Source organism: Phasianus colchicus, chromosome 2 (genome assembly GCF_987193195.1).
Source record: "Phasianus colchicus chromosome 2, bPhaCol1.hap1.1, whole genome shotgun sequence".
Taxonomy (NCBI): Eukaryota; Metazoa; Chordata; class Aves; order Galliformes; family Phasianidae; genus Phasianus; species Phasianus colchicus.
In genome coordinates, this window is record NC_143437.1 from 55,120,653 (window position 1) to 55,142,884 (window position 22,232).

Sequence of the window (22,232 nt, forward strand, 5' to 3'; positions counted from 1 at the left end):
GGGGAGAGCCGACAGCTGCCAAAAGCACGTTTTCAAACCCGGACGCCCTTCGGGCAGCGCTCCCTGGCCCGCGCCTCTCCAGCCCGCCCCTCTCCGGCGGCTCAGCTCCGCCACGGGCCGGGCCGGGCCGACTCCCTGCACCCCCGGCCCCGCGCGGCGCGCCGAGGGAAGCCTACCTACCTGCCGAGCCGCCCAGGGCATCCTCGCTCTCCAGAACCCCTCTGTGCTTCGCCCCGCGAAGCTCGCCCTTGGATTTCCAAACGAGCTTTACCATCTTGATCATCTCCGGCAAGTCCCAGGCCAGGGTCCCCTGCTGATAACCGGGCAGGCTGCCCATGGGAAAGGGCATCGGCTCTTCCCCCGTCCTCCTCCGCCTGCCCGGTTCTGCCGCGGGGAAGAAGCGCTCGAGCACCGGCATCCTGCCCCGCGCCCCCCGCCGGGAAGCCGCAGCCACCCCCCGGCCCGAGAAGCCGCGATCGGCATCCAGAGCGGGGCGGGGGCGCCCGGCCGCCCACCGCCGCCGCCCCGCGCAGGGGGCGCGCCCCGCCGCCTCCCGGCCCCGGCTCCGGCCGCGATCTGCGGCCGCCGCTCTCGCCCGCCCTCTGCGCGCTTTCAGCCCGCCGCCAGGCGCCGGCAGCTGGGGCGAAGCGGCAGGCGGGCAGGCGCAGAGCCGCGGCTCATGCCGGCGCCGCGCAGCGCCGAGCCCCTGGGCGGGGGCGGGGGCTCCGGCCGCGGCTGCCGGCAGTAGGGGTGGGGGGGAGAACCGGCGCTGCCGGGGCTGGGCGGGCAGTGTCCCTGACGTGCTCGGGGGCTGGTGCTGCCGAGAGGTTTCCCCCTCGCGCCATCTCGCCCCGGCAGGGCTCGCTGCGGTGCTATACGGGTGTGGGGGACTCGGCCTCTGAGCTGAGCCCAGCGGTAGCTCCGGTGGAGGAGCGCGGGTTCGCGAGTCTCCGGCCCGAGGGGAAAAAGCGAAAGGAGCTGCTGAAAGTGGGGTTTTGGGTAAGGGGGATTTGCCCCGTTATTCTGGCCACAAGCTCCACCTGAATGGGTTCACGTTAGGACACTACCTGGTGGCAGTGATCACTCAAGCTCCAGTGAGAAAATTATTCATCTCATAGCCTTAAAACCAAGGCACAGGTGCCTGGGCAAGTGCTCGTCCAGGAGCAGGAGGTGCTTCACTCTGCCCAGAACTTAAGTTTCACCTTTAAACAAGCTGTTGCTAATGGCCTTGAGCCATTAGTTTTTAGACCAGCCCTACAGCAGGGGGCTAGAGGGTGGTCTCCTGTACCAGCACTTAGGCTTCAGTAAGATCACAGAAAACATACTTAATGGGATCTTAGTTGGCATTATAATACTTCCTAGCATGCGTATATTTGTTTTCTCTGGGTTACTGTTGATGTTCTTTCTTTTCTCCAGGTGGAACAACAAACTTGCGAACAGAGAAGAAAAGTGTCTCTGAAAATGGGCTTAAAGTGACCGAATACCCTTCAAATAGCAAACTCCTCATGGCAATGGCAACAAAAGCAGCACGGTGTTTCCTCTGTCCTGGGACCTTCCACCATGCTTGTCTGAATGCTCCCACCTCAAACTGGCTGCCCCAGCATTTTACGGAAGCTATCCTCATTCTGACTGCAGGCTGCAAATCCCCACTATGCTCTCAGGTGGCTCTGTCTTGAAAATGATGAAGTGCTTCCAAAGAATTATAGCATTGTTGTTGTACTGTTATTTTGAAGTGTCCTCAGTGTCAGGATATCCTGACTCGGAACAAAGGGGTTAAGAACAAAGAAAACAAATAATGATACGCAGTACAGTAGCACAACATTAACACATTCATACCATGATGTATGGTGTCAAAATTGATTGATTTTTTTTTCTCGTTTATATGGTTTCTTGTGGGATTTTAGGTTTTTCATATTGGCAGATGTTGTGTGATTGCTTTTTAAAGCAATATTGTTTCTGCTAGAGAGGGATAAACTGAAATACAAATGTCTTAGAAGGTGACAGCATATTACTGAGTGAATTACACCTTAAACCAAAATTGCTGTATTTTGGCTTTGATGTATGAGAAGTTCCATTAATTTTATTTTTCTGCTACAGTTTTTCATCTTTGGTTACATCTGCACTTCTTGCTCCCAGCTGCAACAGAGATCAGAAGTGATAGAACACTACAAAAGAAAGGCCATCCTGGTAGCATTTCCAGCTTGACTGCATACAACAAATACCAAGAATCTTGGAAGAGAACGTATTTGCAGATGCCCAGCCCTGTGTTCAGATGGATATCTGAACACTTAGGTGCTTAACCACCAGAACTCCTGATAGTAGCAGTAAGCAATCTTCTGAGTTTTCTAAATCGATAGTATTGTTTTATATCATTAAAGCTGTGAAAATTTAATGCCAACAGTAGTTGCGTCACTTTGGTAGGTACCTGCCTTGTGGATACATTCAGGCAGTGAGAAGTGAAGCATTTGTACAGTTGTACTTTATGGTTTACAGTTCTACAGATGCAAAGCAAGAAGCCAGTCAGAAACCAAAGGGGCAATATAGCCTGCTGTCATAGTTTTGTCCTTTCAAGAAACTGTGTAATAAATTGGTTGCCCAGAGAGCTGGTGGATGCCCCATCTCTGGAGACACTCAAATTCAGTCTGGAGGGGCTCTGAGCATCCTGATCTATCTGTAGCTGTCCCTATTCATTGCAGGGGAGTTGGACCAGATGGCCTTTAAGGGTCCTTTGCAACTCAATCAAATCTATGATTTTAAATGTAAGTGGCAGTATATATATTTTTCCTGTGAATGTCAAATAATTTCAAATAAAATAATTTGTGCTAGATTGCTTGCTGTTTCTTCCTGCTTTCTGGTCAGTTTAAGGATCTGCAGTTGTGGATAAAAGAAATGAATCGTGTAGAAAATGTTTCTGGCATTAATGCGTCTAACTGTAAGTTAATACATCTGATTCTTACTGAACTTGTACTTTGAAATTGTACTAGGTTGAGTGATTACTTATCTTTAACTCATCTGAGGTTTTTGCTGTGATTGACTGACTTTCCTTTTCTCTCTTTTGTCATAATGGAACCAGATAAGCACTGCTCACAGAAAGCCTGGGAGGTTTAGGGACACGGTTTAATGATATGGTGATGATGGTTTGATGGTTGGACTAGTTGATCTTAGAAGTCTTTTCCAACCTAAATGATTCTATGATTCTATAGTCTATACTATGAAGTTTTCAGCCTCAAAAATCAACTGTAGCATAAGAATTTCCAGAGATAAACTCTTCAGATTTTTTAAGTTCTGGACTTTTCTGACTTGAGTTGTGCAGTGATGGTTTACACAACTTGAAGATGTGACCTCAATATAACACTTCTCATTACATTTGAGGAAAACCATCAGAAATAAAACATAACATACTCCCACACAGACATGCACCCAGCCCTTTGTGACAGTTTTTAAAGTAGGTCTTGAGCAAACTCATCTCATCTAAAACTTCTCTTTTGCCTTCTCGACTCCAACCACATTGGAAGGGAATATTTGCATAGAGATAGATCTGAAACTCCAAATCACAGAAGCACAAGTGATGACAACAGAAATATAAATGTACTGGCTTGGCCCTCATCCATACCAAGCAGCAGTGCCAGGGACAGGAAAGTGGAGTTGGATCTGGAAACCTAACAAGGCAGTATGTATCACAGGTAGACATGAGAACTGGAAAAGACTTGCAGAAAGGAATATTGTGGCTGGAGAAAAGAGAAGGGAGTAAGATGACAGATTAATAGCTGGTGTTGCATAATTGGTGTGTCTTAAAAAGTTTTACTTGTTTGCTTATTCACTCCAAAGTTATGTACCAAGAGCAGCAGCAGCAGAGTTGCAGGCCAGATGGTAGAGGAAGTGCCTCATGTATCTTTCCAGCCCGCTGAAGCCTGCAGGGCCTTCGTTAACCCAGTGCTCTGGTTTTCATTGCAAGTCCCTTTCTTCCCTTTTTTTTCTTTTCCTTTCTTCAAAGAAAAAGAAGGGAGGGGAAAAGAGGAAGAAAAAAAAGAAGAAACGAAAAGCCATGGTTTAAACTGGCAATAGCACCATCCTTTTGGCTTTGAGCTATCCCACCCTGTGCCAAATACAGTCTCCAACAGCTCTCCCACAACAAATCAGGCCAGATACACAAAAGCTGTAGAAAAAGAATGGTGAAGAAAGATCCTTGATTCTCTCTCTAGCCCCCCAGCCTTTTCCTTTTGCTTCTCTCCCCAAGCTTCATTCCCCAGCAGCGACCTCCTCCTGCCTGCCAGTACTGTAAGTGATGCTGGGAGCTCCAGTGTACAGCTTTGTTGACAGCTGCCTTAGAGTGCAGGCATCTGTGCCTTTATGTATTGAGGGAGCAATGTAAAGGAAAAGTTACATTCCATTATTCCTGGAACTTCTGAGAGCCAATGTTTCAAAAAAAAAAAAAAAAAAAAAAAGGCACAAATTGTTAGCATAGCAAATTCATCACAAGTAGAAATTGTCTATTCCATCAGCTAACCCATACCACTGCACTGTGTCACAACTTACAGATAGGCTTTTCCAAGTAGATACATGAAAAAAATAGTGATGTTATCCATTTATACAGTACATTATTTAAAAATACGGAAAAAAGACCACTACATTTTTCAAAACTGATTAGCAAACATTAAGTGGTCCAAATATTAGGCACCAGTTTCAAAGACCTTAAGATATTGATTTTTAGAAAGTACAAAAAATGTGTTTTTAGATGGCACTCATTAGCAGAATCATCTTAAATTAATAATCACTTATGAAAACTACGCCTTTGCTTCTTTCCTTGGGGTTGTAGATTCATACACAGACAATAGGACAGGCATTTGCCTAGGGTCAGAACCGAGTGGTGATAACATCAATGGCATAAACTTTTAGAAGGCTGGATGCTGCTGTTGCACATCAAGAAGAAAATGTGCTGCACATTTGTAGGGCAGCATAGAAGGAGCACTGGAGAACACCAGAATGTGAACAACTAATGTTTAGGAAGGACAAGGGAACAAACTGCTGGAGAGACATGCAGAATATGACAGAAGAAACATAAGCAGGTAGAGATGTGCAGAGCTTACAACCTCTTGCTTTAAAGATGACCTCCCGTACCTCCACTGCTTTAACAATCTTAGTATAATTTTCTTACTCATTTGTCTTATTTCAGATGTCTACTTTAATTTTTTTCTTATTAATAAGAACAGTGACTCTTAGCTACCACTGTTATTACCACTGCCTCGTTAAATATGAATAATTTTGTATTTCTTTGGGGACAATTACTATGTCTTTGCTCTAGACTGTACATACTAAATTCTTTAAGCTATACATCAGAATTTTTCCCCCAAACCTGACATTATTTTTAATTTAATATTTTTATTACCAATTCTTAATTTATTTTTATCATTCTTTTAATGTGTACTCAAGGTACATACTAGGAGATTTTTTTTTTTACCTGCTACCATCCTGTGGTACCATACTGGTGTTAAGGGTAGAGAGAGGAATTTCTAAGGGAAAGGTAGGATGCACTATTTGTTATTACCTGAGCTGCATGCAGCATCACTCTGTGAGAATTTCACCTAATGGGAAATGTTAAAGACAGACAATAGGTTTACAGTAATGCTCTAGTTATTGTGGATACGTGAAAAAACTCCTTTGGAAAACGTTCTGGAAATGGAAATATATGGATTGCTTGATTTCTGTAGGGCAGGGAGTCAGTTCTTTTTTCATTCTTAGCACATATGAGATAACACATTTTTATGATTAACAATTTGTACTACTAACTAAGCAAAAATGTTTGTGGTAAAGGAATAAACAGAAGTCCATAACTAATTGGAAACAGTGAGGTTGTGTAATTTTTCCATTGCCTGCTTTGGAGAATTAAAAGTTCAGTTTCAAATCTCCCACATTCTGTGGGGCTTTATGGGAAATGACAGACATAAAAGATAATAAAGACATCTCACCTTAATAAATAATGATAACAAAACAATAAAAATAAGATGCTGATTTCTCATTTTTTGCTGAAGGAGGGAAGTTGCCACCACTATGATGTCTAACTTTACTGAATGATGCTATCTGACACTCCTTTATTTTATGTCCTCCCTGAATTCTTGCATTTAAGCCTGAGTCAAGGTCAAGCCAAGAGATTTAAGAAAAACTCTTTGCCGTCCTCAAGGAAAGCTCTTGCGCAGTGATCACTGCAAGTGTTTTGTGTTGGATGTTTAATAATCAGTGATGGTATTGGAGTGGGAGGTTAAGAATGCTACAGCTAATTGAAAATGTAGGCAGAGAATAATAACGTATTACATAGGATAATGGAAAGGCTAGTTGTCTTTCTAATAACCTTGTGACAGTAACAACTGCACCATCCGTCAGCATTCCTTTTTTGTGAATAGGTAAAAAAGACTCAGTAGAGAAAGAAAACAATCAGATGAGATATGTATATCTCTTACATACATCACTGGTATTACATAATTGAATGTTCTCAATGAATTCAAAAGGATTACTGCATCTTTAAAGCTGAGGATGTGCGTACATGTTTTCTCAACTGGGACATAAGTACTGAAAAATTATGGCAACAATTTGAAAGAATGCTTTTAGCACATCTTTTCCTTTCAGCTTTTCTGTGCTTGCATCTTGCATGACAGCGGTGTGTGCAGTTTGCTGAAGGGATGGACAAGAGACACAGGCAAGTCGTGGGAAAGGTCTAACCGATGCACAAATGTACTACTGAATAAACAAGCTCCCTCTGATCTAAATCCTCACAACTGCAAAATCAGGCCATATTTACTAGTAACCAAGCTCTCAGAGCTTCTTACAAATGCATTTGTGTAATATAGCTCCAGTGGAATTAGCAACAATGGACTTCTGGTGTCACCCTGTTCTGGCACTTTATGACTGTGCTGTCAAACCACATTGATAGTCACAAAAACATATGTTGGTTCTTTTCCTGCATTAGAGATTCCAGTCCAAATATAATCTTGATGCTGCAGAAAGAAAAGTCTCTGAGTAGGTAATCTAGGAGAAAATTCTATCTATAACTGGTTAAAGGCATCCAGTGGGTTGCAGATGGAAGAGACATTTTCTGGAAAAACCGGCTTATTGGGCATGCTGCTCTCAGTAATGTAGTTCCAGCTGTGGTGCACCTTCCAAGATATCCTGACCATATGTAAACCCACATGTTTCCTAAGATATCTGTTAGGATTTTTTATTTTTTACTTTAACTAGCTGTTCAGTACTTCCAAGCCCTATTTTTCTAAGGCCTGCAATATCATACATGAAGTCAATCACAAGGCATACCAGTTACTACATCTCCCAGTTTTAAGACATTTTGGTTGTTCTGTGTGGCTTTTCCTCTACTGACGGAGAGCCCATAGCAACAACAACAACAACAAACTTTTCAGTCACCTCTGGGAGAAGAGAGGGCTAAACATTAGAGTAATTACTCCCACACACATTTTCAGCCACTTGCTGTTGTGCTCTGAAGATGCTTAATTCAGAAACCAAGATCAGATTCTTAGAATGATAGGCACCGTCTTGTCTCTATAAGTACAGACTTGGCAAAATGTCACCTTTTTTGAAGCTTGCAAGGTACTGACCGTACTCAGGGCAATTACTAAAAGAGATTGCAGTGTGCCTCTTTTAGCTAAGGAAAGTGCTCAAGGGAGCCAGGGACAACTCTGCTCTCCAGTTCTGTACTCGCTTTCCGTGTAGCTCTATTCAGAAACCTCAGCATTTTGAAAAGTGGGGATGTTACAGAGTCTTTGTTCCTATGTCCTAAGGTTAGAGCAAAAAAAGTCTAAATGATGATGTAGTTCATCTTCTTGCTAATGTTGGCTTTTTCTTAATGGAATACTCGACATAGATCAAATAAGTAAAATGATTTCTGTTATTTTTATCAGGATCTTCTTATGCACTTCAATGAAACCCATTACATAGATTTGCTGTTATTTTAAAGTATAATAACAATGTTCAAGTAATACCAGATGAAACTGGTTTCAACCGCCATTAACTTTGGCTTTTCAGAAAGGGAAAGAAATCCTCTGGTATTTCCAGCCTCCGTTGGAACGTTGGCACAGGAAAGAATTTAGTGGGGCTAGCATGCAAGGAAGTGATGTAACTTTTACCAGATTGTGTGACTATGTGGAAAAAAAATCAAACATCAGTTGGCCTATTACTCTATTAAACCACCAATTTCCTATGCCAGCAAATTGGAAAATGAACTGCATCTCCTTTGCTGACTTTTGCCATCTGCATCAGCTGCTTTCTTAAAAGCTAATTCTCAGGATTCCAACTATGCCATCACATGTGCTTGTATAACTCCAAGAGGAAATACTTATTTAAGTCTCGTTTTTGCATGAACATATACTTCCTTTTCTAGTTACAGAGCAAACAGAAGTGCATGCTCATCTAGGGCTGCCTGCTGATTCCTTAACATTTTCTTTTTACAAAGTTCCGTAGAGCAGAATACAATTGCTAGCATAATAAAAACAGTGTTAGCAGTAGCAATCTGGAAAGCAGAATTTGTTTTATGAAAATGCCAGACTTTGGTTTTATTTTTAAGAAATTAGAAGTTAAAACCAAATGTCCATCAAGCAGAATTTTAAATATTGCAATAAATTACTTTGGAGAAGGTTTGTTTGTTTTTTTTTCTTTTGACATAGCAAGTATTCTGTTGAGATAACTTTAAAACATTGCATTAGATCCTATAATCTGATATTTGAGTAACATTTAACCTGGTATTTGAATAACATTTGAATAAACATTTTAGAATATTAAGGACTAAATAAATTAACAAAACAATACCGAAGTAAAATTACCAGAAAAGGTCAGAATGTGGTGCTGGTTGTTGTCTTAACAAAATGAGAAGCAACTTTCCCTCACTGAAAGAAATGTTAATAAAAATACATTTTTCATACGTAAAAAAAATGAACACTGTCTTTTGTGTTGCTAAATTATTCCACTGAAAAGTTTTCAGCTAATTTTAGCAATCTATTAAACATTTCTATCTGAAAGTATATGGAAGTAAGGGTGAGCAATGGACAATGTGAAGGCAGAGATGAGCATGTATTTGGATACAGAGATCGGTGGTGTGTAGGAATGTTGTACATAGCACAGAAGAGACAGGAAGATCTGATAACATCTCTGTAGTGCTCTGAAATACTTTTGAAGTAACAGTAGCAAAAAAAAACCCAGGACCAAACAGCCTTAACAGCTCTATATTTAATGTCTTTTCCTGCAGATTCGTGACCAATGGATTGGGATGTACCACAGTACAAGGAACTGGCAGATGTTTCTCTGTTGACCCAAATGTAAATTATGGAGACAGAAATGGTCCAGGATGAAATGTAAGAGAACCATATAGTTTCAGCAATTTGTAGGTATCTACTACAGTTATTCTTATTCCATGAAAAAGACAATGAAAGGAGCAGCAATTTATTAAGTAGGTGATAGTAGGTCCAAATAAGATTAAAAATGCTAACTTATTAAATCATGTATTTAAGGCTTAAAGGCAAGTATAAGGTTTGTTTTTTTTTCCAGATATACAACAGTTTCAGGTTATTTTTATAATTTCCCTGCAACTTAAAGCCAAATTTAACTATCCTAATTACTTTTTTTTTTCCTTTACTACTAAAAGACAATATACCGTGGTATGTATGTGAGTGTGCAAATCAGTTTGGATCAGATCAGTTTGACAATAGATGGCTGTGTGGCCACAGCCTTGTTTTACTAGACGTTTTAAAAACATGTCCTTATTCTTATTCAATGCTTAGTGTAAGAAACAGGAAACTTTTCCAACACCAAACTTAGATACCCAGCTTGGCCAATGACTTAAATTGAAAATGAGATGGTCACCAAAGACACAGTGCAAAATACCCAAAGTATTCTTCCTCTCTGAATCACTGTATCTCAGAGCCTATATCTTCCCTTTGGCCCTAGTAGGACCCATAGGAAAACAGCTGGATAGTCAAACCAGACAAGTTTTGTGCTGGTATTTGGGTAGGCTGCTTGCACCCTAAATTACAATGATGCATATTGAAGTAGCATCTGGGGCAAAGTAAATGCACTAAATTATAACACTTGCTCTTCAACAACTTTGTCACATCTTTGGCAGAAATTCAAATAACAGAACTTTTCTTCTTTTTTTTTTTTTCTTTGAGGTTCAAAGTGTTTCATTGCTCTTTAAATAAATAAATATTGGTGTCAGCTGAGCTTCTCAACTTCTGCGGAAGTGGAAGGATGAGAACAGTCCTGAAAGTGCTACCCTTCAGTAGTTTCCAGGGAAGACAATCTCATGAGAAAATCCTGATGTTAGGTTTTATGTCTATACTTCAAAATCCTAAAATAAACTGCCATAACTGTTCAGAATTTTAAATATTTATTTGAATAAAATGGACTCACCAAAGCTTAAACATGTCAGCAATATTGCTTGAAAAGTATAAATTCTACATATTCAGACTTTGAAGCTCTGGAAAACAGCAGTGATAATGTCTGTATGACTATTCATAAGTTAAGAGAATGACTGAAAGACTCTTGTTTTCAGCAGTTGACAGAGTATCTACTTTTATTTATGGTGTTTCATTTTATTAATGGCATTCACTTCCTTTCTCTCTCCTTTGGACAGCCTCTACAGGGAAATAAAGGACAATGCACTGTGCTTTTGTAATGGTCTTACATCTCCACAGATGTCAGAACAAGAGCATCCAAAATGTCTGCCATGCATTACAGACACCCTTAGTAAGTAGTCTGCTTATTTTCTGAGCAGACATGAATTTAACTCCCTGCTCTATCACACGTTACTTTGTGTGATCCTAAGAAATTCCTCTGTCTGTATCTAAACTGCCTAAACTCAGGAGATCCTCCTGGTTCTGTGGCTGGCCACGTGAGACTCAGTGCTGTGATGAGATCTGAAACCTACTTCTTTGCACTTGCCCCTGATTTCTCTGGGATGAAGGCCAGAGATGTAAGCTGCAAAATAACCATGCTACACTGGATAACATTGGTTGATTAGGAAACCAGAACTAGGTGGCTTTTAGCCTCCTATAACTGCCACATTGGAAAATGATACCTTTTTTCTTATGGCCAGTATGGACTGATATGTTACTTTACCTTAGAGGAAGAAAGCAAATATAAATATGCTAGGAATAATGAACCTTTACATAGTATAGTAGCAGATGCATTTTTAAGGATTTGGCCTCAAACAGTTTTTCTGGACTACAAAGATTTATAGCTATCTTTTCACCCTTAGAGTTCAAGTGTAACTGGCAAGGAAGGGTGTAAATACAACAAATGCCTGTTGAAATGTAGCAGTGCTAGCCAGCTTCATAAATGATGGTGTTTTTTTCAGGGAATTGAGTAGGAGTTTGTCACCTTTCCGTGCCAGTGAGTCATGCCATGTAGCAGTGGCAGCTCTGCACGACCTCTGGATGTTCTGTATCCCCAGCTGACCTCCTTGCCTGAGTGTCATTTTGCAGGACACGTGTGCAGGCTTCTCCTGGGCCAGGTGAGCACAAAAACTGGACACTTGCAACCACCACCAAAGCCCACAGCAACAAGCACAATGTTAAAGGGCTGTTAGGGATGCCCAGGTATCTTAGTCCCCTTGCTATTGACAAGTCTCCAGCATCTATAGTTGCTTTTGCTTTTATTCTGAAGAAGTATTTTAAAGACTTTTTTTTTCCTTCTGCACTTGAGCATGTTTTTCTCTTTTATCATTTTGTGTAGTCTTGCCAACAGCATCTGGCCTACTAGGTGAGGGAACTGTTACAAATTAAGGTAATAGCTACAAACTCTGCTGTCCATGCATGGCTGAGGAGAGACCGCTACTAAAAAGGGATGGATACAGAGGCTAGATTTATCCATGTAACTAGACTATATTATGAAGGAAGTTTTAAAATAACGCAGTGGCAAAAGTAATATTTTGTTCAGAAGAGTAGGCTAAGGACCAATTCTAAGAATCATCTGTAATAGTCATAAGCACTGGAGGTGCTGTGTACTATTTGGGACATGGCTCATCTATTTCATCTTTTATTTCAGCCCCTAGTAACTGAAGAGTTAGGGACAGCAGCCACAGCCTACACCTGCAGCTCAGCTCGTGTCAGACAAAGACAGGTTCGTCTGGAGGCTGAGATGTTCTGGCAGCCAGACCAGCTCAAATTGCTCATGCTGTCAGAAATTGCTCCACATGGCCTATCACCAGCACTGCGTGCTACAGCACTGAAGTCACCTGCAATAGATCTTTTCCCTTCCAGCTTACTACTTAAAAAAATGCTGCTGACGCTGAGGCAAGCCCATTTGCTCTGTGTGCTGAGTGGAGGGGCTGAGCATTTCTGAGAGAAGTTAATGCTTGAACTCTTTTCAACATGAGCTAATCAGTATGAAGATCTGCAGAATAACAAGGTAGGGAGACAGAAATCCCTGTGTGTGATCATTCTGCTCCAGCTGCATTTGTCCTTGGGTAGGAAGAAGACCTTCCAATCCCATCTGAAAGTAATGATGGGTATTGCCTTGGGCAATCATCATTCTTAATACCAAATTTTCACCTTACAGAATATATTTGTTTCATTTTCTTGTTAAATTTTGCTCAGAGTTTACACAGAACTCCTCCAGTTGTGCTACATTAAAAAGCATTTAAATATATTAAATCCCTTTTCATTATGAATCAAGAGATTTTAAAATGTAGAAGCATTGAGTTTCCAAGAACACTGACGATTTGGGTGTCCTGATTCCAGGCAATCCAGTTTGAAGCAATCAAAATTAACTGATTTTCAGGAATTAATGAGTAAGTATTGTCTGACTAAAAAGGATATCTTCTCAAGACACTGCACATTGGTATCATAAAATCATAGCCCGAGGTTTTAAGTTATCCTGGAAGTGGCATAATATCTAAATAAAATGCATCATCATTCCTTACAGAGCCAAATTTCATTAAATGTGTATTATCATGTTTCTTGGCTGTACTAATTCCTCCCACATCATGCAATATTATCAGCATTCAAATAACATTTCTAATTTAATGATTTTTCTTTATCAAACTGTGCAAAATATCTTTTACATGCAGAGAGTACCTTTCATTCACTCAGTACTTCCCTATGAACACTGCATGTTTTCCAGGAAACATCCAGCCCTACTGTTGCTCATGTATGTACAGTGTGTATATGTACACTCAAGAAAGACAAGGCAAACACACTCACTCCCATACGTGCAGATGTAGGACATGGAGAATTAAGTGAAGCAACACAAAATCTCCTCTTTACTCCTTTGGCTGAACTACTTGAGCTCATTTTTAAAAGCTAAGGTTGGACACCAGTTGCAATCAAGTATTTTAAAATTTCTTTTCTCCCTATGAATAGAACCTGCTGTTTTTAAACATGGCTACTCAGTAGAACGGCATCAGAATATTTAGAAAAGACAAATAAAAAGTATCTTGGATGTCTGATTCTTCATACACTAGTCCTCTCGAATTCTTAATGTCCTCTTCATTATTCTCCTTCCTATTCCTCCTCATAGAAGAGGAAGCTCTTGAGTTAGTTGTACTTTGCTCCAACAGAACAAACAGAAATAGTTCACTGATTCATATGAGGAATTTATGTTGCTATAATATGAGCTGAAAAGAGCTCTCAGAATGCTTGTGTCCTTCTGTTGGCCATCAGAACATCTCAGCTACAAGCTTTCTTACAGTAGACATATCAAGGAACAAAAGAGAGAAGGAGAAACAACACTGCTTCCCTCAAGATACTAAGTGTCATCAGTAAACATAATTTACCACTGTCAACTTGTGCAATATATGTTCTTTGCTCAGAGCTGAGATTCTCATTTGTGTTTTTTACTTCACGAATATATTCTGATACCTTTTTATTACTTATTGCCTGCTGCTTTAAATATCCTTTTGCCTTATTTCCTTCTCCTAGATAAAATTCCTTATGCAATAATATGTGTGAGATAATGCAGTCAACAGCTTCACAAGTAGATTTTTATCACTAATTTTAGTAATTTCTTTGTAAATGTATTTAACATGTTGATCTATGCACAAAAAAAACAAACAAACAAAAAAAAAAACCCCACAAAGAACATGAAAATATGTTGGATCTTCTGCATAAAAGATTACGAAACAATCCCAGAACCATACCAATCTTGATACTAAATGAATCTTGATACCATATGAGTCTTGAGCCAAAGCTCAGTATCAGTATCAAAAAACTTTTTTCCAGTTTCACTCACCAAAAACAATCTAGAACTTCATGCAGAGTTATCTGTTTCCATATGCAGCCAGCCAAAAAAGAGCTTAGAAACCTTAACATCTATTCCATTACGACAGGCCAACAAAATTAAATATCTCCAAAGAATTCTGGTTGATTTTTTTTTCTATATGAGCCTAAGAAATTACACTGAATCTCATTTATACGTCCCCAGTTTCGAGGGACAATTGATGACAGAAACAGTAGTTACAGGAAAGGCTACCTCAAAGAGCCTGAGTTCCACATCAGTAACGAACTGTTACTGATGGACCAAGAAGATAAGGCTACCTTTACGGAAAAACGGGAAAGAGTCTAAAAACAGATATTCCTTTCAACAATGGGAAAATATCTGGAGAAAAGCCAAAGCCTCATTTATTTGCGTAGCCATTAAGGAAGAACATATTACACGCTAAGCACTTGAAAAAGAAAATGAACAACCAAGAAGCTGTTCAAACAATATTCCGTCTTTAAAGGTAGTGTATAGCATTTATGTTAAAGTTTTGTAATGCTTACATGGATGGTTTGCGGATGTTTATAATGAGAAACACAAAAGCGTGTGTTAGTGTATGACAGAGTAAGCACAGCAGGGAATTAGACTTCCTATCACATGATTCAGCAAAGAATTGAATGAGAAGATGTATCAATTTTCTGGTGCCAAGAGATGTGAGGGAGAAGGCTGTTAGGATTTGCAGCTGGCTCGAGCCAGAGGAATTACTTTGTTTGGTGTAACTTTGCGAGCTTTCATCTGTTTGTTCCCTAGGGGCAGGAGCTAGAACCTGTTGTGATCTGATAGTCCTTTGCTTCCTGGAAGCAGAAGATAGTCCTTCTGACGACCAATTGCCTCAACACGCTGGGCCGGCTGAGCCAGCCATGTCCTAAAATCTCCTGGGTCAGCCAATGCACGGAGTGATTAAAACTTCCATTATAGTCCCTAGGGGCAGATGAGGACTACCGGGAATCAGCTCTAATACCATATCAGCATAGAGACAGCAATGCAGCTGGACAGCACAAACAGGAGTGAGAGGGAGGTGAGGACAGGAGTGGCAGATTCCCTGGGTCTTGTGAGGTTTCCAGCATTTGGGCAGCCCAGGGCCAGCTGAAGTTGGCAAATTAAGGCACAGTTATCAATTTTCTCCACTTGAATATCAGCCAGAGTTATTATTATACTTGCAGGATGAAGTAGGCAGATGTGTAGGCAGAACTTGATGGCAACAGCAGGTATTTACTACAGCTACTCTACCTCTGCATCTGCTGGAGGAAGTACATGTTCCTCACTTCTGCCACTTAATAACTTCCCAGACTTCTGTATTAGGAGAGTGTAAGTTTTACTTTGCAATAGCAATGAAATTCCAGGAATGCCAAGTCTGTAATATAACAATAATCACCAAGCCAGGAAATCACAGCTTTGTTTAGGCAAGATCTGGTTAGGTCACATCTCTTAAAGGTAAATGAATAGGAAAGATGAAAGTGGATTCAGCAGAGAATGATTATCTTTGACCACATATAATCACTAGATGGCCTTATGCCTTTAAATCTGGGCTAATTATGGTTTTCTCCAACAATATCCAATTACATGACGAATAACCTTGGCGTCTAAGGCAGGAACTTCTGATATGTGTCATTTCTTACCTCAAGAAGACTGTTTATCTGAGTTATCAGAGCTGGCTGCTGAAAAGTCAGCCTACTTATTGTTGCATTCTCATTCAGAGCACACTGTCTTCCAAAACATCTGAGCAGACCTGACAGTCTGACGGCTGGGAGTACTTTGGCATACTCTACCAGAGGGAACTCCTGGGGGGAATAAGCTAACTGCATTCACTGCACTTCTTCCTTTATAGCGTATGATAATGTAGCTGTGGATTGCAGGGACAAGTTCTCCTCTGAGAGACAAAGCAGAAGATACATATAGGAAGTCTCAGTGCATATTTCTGATTTGTACTGATTTAATTCCAAGTTCTTCCTAATACTATTTGCAAAGTACAAAGGTTGAAATGTCTTGCACTGGAAAAAAAAAGTCTTTTATATGCTGGGTTCAGTCACTCTCAAATAACGTTACATTTCTGATTAGCCCTAGATCTCATAAGTAATAAAGACTGAAAATTGTTATTAAAACAGCAAATGTTATGATTAAAATGTTTGATAAGAATGGATTAGAAGATAACATGAATGAAGTTTGTCCAGTAACATTTTATACTGTGACAGAATCAGAGCAGTATTTCCAGTGGAAGAAGAAGACATGAATTTCATGAAAGAAATTTTCAGGATATTCTTCAACAGAAAGAGTAATTCACTATACTATGCATTTAGCTACTTAGCTATATAATGTGCAAATTATAATGGGTACAAATTGCTTGTCTGCTTGCACACTTTTAGTAAGAAAATCCAGTAGATGTCTGAAAAATAGGAATGTGAACAGATCTCAGAAACTACTACTGCTCTTGTGTTTGCATCCTACTTGCATCAGACAGGAAAAATTCATTCACCTGCTGGAGTCTCCTTATGTTCAGTCCAGTCTGGCTGGTGTATGCCAGGTACAAGGTGCAGCTCATCACTGATTCCAGTGGTGACCAGGAAAAATACAACCAGGAAAAAAAGAGTTGCCTTGCTTTCATAAAAACAAGTGCCTTTTCTTAATAAAATAATAAAACTGTGCGTGGAAATTGCAAAGCAGTCTCACATTTTCATTAATTATCCATGAAACAAGGGGGGCCAGATTCAATTTTATTGTCTGTCTGAGGGAGTACTCTTCTTCCACAGCTTGTACTTCCCAGCAGAATGTCTTACCTGCAGCATTAGGTGAGTTGAGCAGGAAATCCCTGTCTGCTCCCTGCTGATGTTTTTGCTGATGTTGTGGCGTTGAGCAAAAAGGAATTCATAGTTTGTGGCAAATGTGAGTGCAAGAGCACAATGGCTTTGTAGCATCATGGTTATTATGCAGGGAAGCAGGGATTTTGTGCAGGCTTCACAGACTGCTCTTGCATTTTGTTTCACAACGTTATGGGTACTCCTGGTTCGGATACCACAGTGTAGAAATGCTTCTTCAGTAACGTGGGATTTTAATTGAGACAGATTTTGCTGTAATTTTTAAACTTAATTTATTTTTGTCTTTTAAACTCGCTCTTAAACTTTTATTTGGAATGGCCTGGGTTGAAAAGGACCACAATGATCATCTGGTTTCAACCTCCCTCCTATGCGCAGGAGGTCGCCAACCGCTGGACCAAGCTGCCCAGAGCCACATCCAGCCTGGATGTGACTCACTGCAACTGCTATGCGTGTTAAATAACAACTACAGTAAAATAACCCATGGGGTACTTTTTGTCCAGTGAACTAACTCAGCAGTGTACAAAAACAACCATGAATTTATCAATGCCACCAAAGGGAAAAAAAAATATTCAAAAAGCTGTTTTTGCAAAGCGCATGATTGCTTCAATTAGATATTTAAAATTTAGATTTCTGAAAATATTTTGATTTTTCTTTTCCTACCTCTTACATGACGCCTCTCCAAATCTGAAATCAGTAATTTGGCTTCAAATATTTTGTTTACTTGTTTTACTGGGTTGCATTTTTAAAATAATTACTTGAAACCAACTGACTAATTCTGAAAGTTACCATTTATTATTTATTTTTTTAAATTTAACGTAGATGTACAGTGATGCAGGAGTGAACGGGGACTGTTTGTCATTAGTTTGTCCATATTCTTTCCCTAATTGGTTGATCAGCTATATCCTGATGCCTTCCAAGCCCTACCGGGAGTAGAGTGACTGTTATAGTTCATGAGCATAGAACTATAGAAGTCAGAACCTGCCAATTCCTTATTCCAATGTTTCTACTTTATTTAATAGGTACGTATTTGGGTTCACCCTTTGAATTAACATTTGCACTTCTCCAAACTCTGAGACAAATCAATGTGATATTTACCCTAGGAGAAATTATGAATACCTTGCCACAAAGTCTTGCATCGCACATCAGCCATCACTTTAGTGTAGCTTTAAGAAGATGGGAGAAAATGGAGACAGATGCAGTGATTTTGATGGCCTGGCTTTGGCAAAGCTAATGAAAAGCAAACACATTTTTAATTATAATTAAAAGGCAACTGGCAAATGCTTGTGCAGTAGCACTCTCATAGGAATGTGGGAGAAGGTGCCTCATTGACCAATCTGAAAAGGTGGGAAGGATGACTAAAGCCCTCCTTCATTCTTGCCTTTTACCCAATTAAATCTGATTTAGAATGATGTGTTGCTACGCATTGCAGCAACAACTGAAGAGACTAAAAGACCAAGTTACTTATTTTACAGTTGAAGTAGTCCTCTTTAAGAGTACCATAGTAGTTTATCTCACAAAATGTTTGCCACAGCATCATCAGTGAACACAGGATGTTAAGAGCACAGTTTCATATATTGTCTAGCAACCAGCTCCTGTGCCAGCAGGGCACTCACAAGCTACACAATAGCACAGATCTAGCACTGATGTGGGCACTTTGTACATCAACTTCATAATTACCATTACATCATCCCTGCATGTGTTAACCCAACTCCATCTTATTTAATGTCAGGGAAGTTATTGCCACAAAGCTAGGTCACTGCATTTATGTAAATGACTTAGAAAGAAACATGGTAGAAAACTGAGGTTTGGGCTACAAAATAATTTTGTCAGTTTTTTTTTTTTTTTTTTTTAATTCTGCAGAGATTATTTCTATTTGTTAGAGAAAATTAGTGATCATTTTTTTCCCAAAACAAAATTGCAGTTTTCACCTGCTAAAAATGTGACTCAGAGATGCCAGAGGAATTCCTCAGGTGAGCTTTAGTGCATCTATCTCATTATCCTGTTTTCCTGTGTGACTGACGTGATTCAGCCAAACTGTTCCTGCTGTGAGGTGGCACCAAGGGCTCCTGTCATGAGAGTAATTCACATAAAGACAGATGCACACAGACTTCCAGCGACCACATCTGAAAAATGCCCTAGCACTTTTCTGAGTCTAAACCTTGTTACTGGCCAAAGGTTTTCCACTAGAAGTTAGTGCGTGTATGTATCAAATTTTCTTTTTTCTTTCTTTCTTTTTTTTTTTTTAATTGAAAAGCGATACAATTAAATTTCAACAAGACAACTTTTGTCATCTGTTTCTGAAGATACACTTTCTCCAGCCAGCTTGGACATGTTATCAAGAGCAGGCGAGCTTTTGAGTAGAAGAGAAGCGAGCACGGAGGCAGAAGAAATAATGACAGGAATGAATCATTGTCCCTGCCTATGTGGACCTGTCCTTCTTGTGTTGCTCCACTGAGGAAGCAGAATGTGCCCATTATATGAGATCCACAGCACATCTCATTACTCTTCAGACAGCTTCAGCAAGAATATAAAAAACAGATGGGAGAAGGTGCAAGCAGTTTTGTAATTCCTACAGATGATCTTTCCATGTTGAGGGAGAAGCTTTCTGGCAGGACAGCATTAGAGGGATTTATGCTGTTCCCTCTTCAGAGTCTGTTTTGCAGAGGGAGAGCTCAAGTCTGCACAGCTGCCAACCTAAAACCTTACTAGATTTACTACTGGAAATTCACTTAAAATTTGACATCAGCAATGCCTTCTCCAACACAGATTAAGAACAAAAAATGCCAAGTAGGAAAGAGAGAATTGTGGTGCTTCTGATTAAAAACAAAATCAAACTCTCCCCCATCCTGCCCTAGGATTTCCAAAAGCTTTCCAGCACACATCTGCCTTTAGTTTCCTCTTTGTTTATTCAGTCATCAATTATCAAGAGACTTTTTGTTTTGTCTCAATGAGCTGCACAATTTGAAGCAACTGCTGTATCTAAGATGGTTCTGCTGAAACCAAACACAGATTCCTTCATGACACAGAGAAATTGGATTAGATTAAAATAAAAATATGCAAAAAGAACAGATTTTTTTTTCACCAAATTGTTCTGAGAGTTATTATAATGTCATTTCCCCCATGAAACAAATAATACATAGACTTCAAAACCTCTGAGTGTTATTCTCAAACAACAAAAAATAAATGAGATCAGACATCATGATTTATGATGTTTCCATTCCTTCTTCTTAAGAAAAGAGAAATATGTTAATAATAAAAGTCATATGAACTCAAGATCTTTTGGCTTCTAAAATATTGTGACATGCACTTGCCTAAAAAGCCTTTTAGGACAAATGTACAATGACAGCAATTCCACTTGTGCCTTGGAAGTTGTAGCTCCCTGGACACAGTATTACCTCTGATTAAACCAGTGGATTAATGCCCGTGTTACGCTCTCTGCTGATAGAAAGAAATTACAATGGAGCATCTGCCCATTCGTCTTCCTTTCCAGCAGAGGTCTGCCAGTAGCTGCTATTGATGTCACATTGTATAGTCACTAACCAAGTACACAAATAATTCATACTACCCCTTAGTTTTGCATCCTTCCAGTTCCTTCCATAGGAGCAGTTGCACGACAGTTTTCACTGAACATTCACAGAATGGCTGAGTGCATTGGCCAGCCTTGATAAATGCCTATATCCCAATGATCTAATTGCCAGCACATTCTGTGATTTGATGAAGAACCCAGGCAGGTACTTTAACTACAAATAGATCTTCCTACTTCCATAAAAACACAAACTACAGTTCACGGAGTGAAAATGCAGCGCATTACTTTAAAGACGATGTTAATAATTTCAAATAATATCTTATAAGAACAACAAGAAAAAAAAAACTTAAATCTGCAGGACTTGCCTTTAGATACCTTTATACAACCAGCTGAAAGACATCAAAAATAAATTTCTCTTCTTCTATCATTCTAGTAATATATTTCTTGTTATGAAAATGCTGTACAAATTTGACGTTGTTATACTACTCACTTTATTTTTGGATGGAGAAGTAAATTTAAAGACCATTTATCCTTGCCTACTTGGAAATTTCTACTAATCAAGTGTGTAATGCCAGTATTTCTGAGTTCCTTTCGTTAGCACTGTCTGTAATAAACTAAAAAGATACTACAATGTTAATTTACATCTTGTATATGTATGAATAAAATGTGAGAATTTCATCATTCCATGTCAAAACAAAGATCTGGAATATTATTAATTCATCTGAATTAAGTGTTAAATTAAATTTTCTCCGTATTCATCCACAAACTTTGTGTCAAATCCTGACCTAGAGTTAAAAGACGCTTTACCTAAAGTTTCAATAATGATAGTATTTCACACAATATTAAATCCAGTTTGCTGTTCTCTATAAACTTGCCCTCATTTCAGATGAGATGAACACCTGATTAGGTTTCAGGTTGCATGTACTAGTTGATGGCACGCATGCTGGAAGCAAGCAAACAAACAACATCTGGGAAAAGAGGTGTTTACAATCTACTTACATTACAATTTAATTCTACATTCTCAGGGTTGTCAGTTAAACCTTAACTGAATGGCCTGAGTAGTCCTGAAGGCACCATGTGGGTATAGAAATGTATACTGGACCAGCTGATGGGTTGAAGTCACAACTGGTTTTGTTCTCTGGCAAGGTTCGCAGAAGCAAGCAGCACAAACAAGAACAGGCCTGTGGAATCCAACAGCTGGTATGAGGACACAGTGTTTGCACTGTGTATGCTTTAGAGGATTTAGTTTGGACTATTTCTAACATATTCCCATGGACTAAGTGTCTAGTAGCAACTAGAATGCACCAGATGCACTTGTAGAGCACGTGGTTTGCTCTGATTCATGTGAAATGAAACGAATTTGTGTATGAAGAAACTGCTCTGTGATGCAAACCAAAGGCTGCAGTAAACTGGAATACCATCTAAAACTCTAAAGTAGACACATTCTCTACAATGAGAGGCTATGAAGTACTATCCTTAAAAATGTTACCACACAATAACATTTGTATTTAAAACAGTATGAAAGTTTAAAAAACCAACATATTTTTTTGTAATAATGACTGAATTTAATCTCCAAATCCAAACGTTTCAAAAACACTACACTAGGAAAAACAAAGTTTGTACTTCAGGAGTAAGATTAATTT

General features: G+C 39.7%; 1 protein-coding gene and 1 long non-coding RNA gene across 6 annotated transcripts in view; one reads left to right on the forward strand and one right to left on the reverse strand.

The window, feature by feature from the left end:
• PDE7B (phosphodiesterase 7B) overlaps positions 1 to 22,232 on the reverse strand; it is a 162,184-nt gene that overhangs the window by 78,364 nt on the left and 61,588 nt on the right. The window contains exon 1 of one of the 4 annotated variants that reach the window (XM_031610814.2): positions 181 to 494. The exons of 2 other annotated variants lie outside the window; for them this stretch is intronic. In XM_031610814.2, coding sequence (XP_031466674.1) covers positions 181 to 418 — 238 coding nt within the window. In that variant the 5' untranslated portion in view covers positions 419 to 494. Of the gene's footprint in view, positions 1 to 180; positions 496 to 22,232 lie in introns of those variants that run through there. One more of the 4 variants, XM_090135751.1, reaches the window with a different exon arrangement.
• Positions 151 to 10,415, forward strand: LOC116240461 (uncharacterized). Of its 2 annotated transcripts, none has more exons than XR_016464346.1 (2): positions 151 to 288; positions 1,417 to 10,415. It is a non-coding gene; the product is annotated as an uncharacterized LOC116240461 (long non-coding RNA). The 2 variants fall into 2 exon arrangements; XR_016464347.1 differs by lacking the exon at positions 151 to 288 and adding an exon at positions 670 to 999.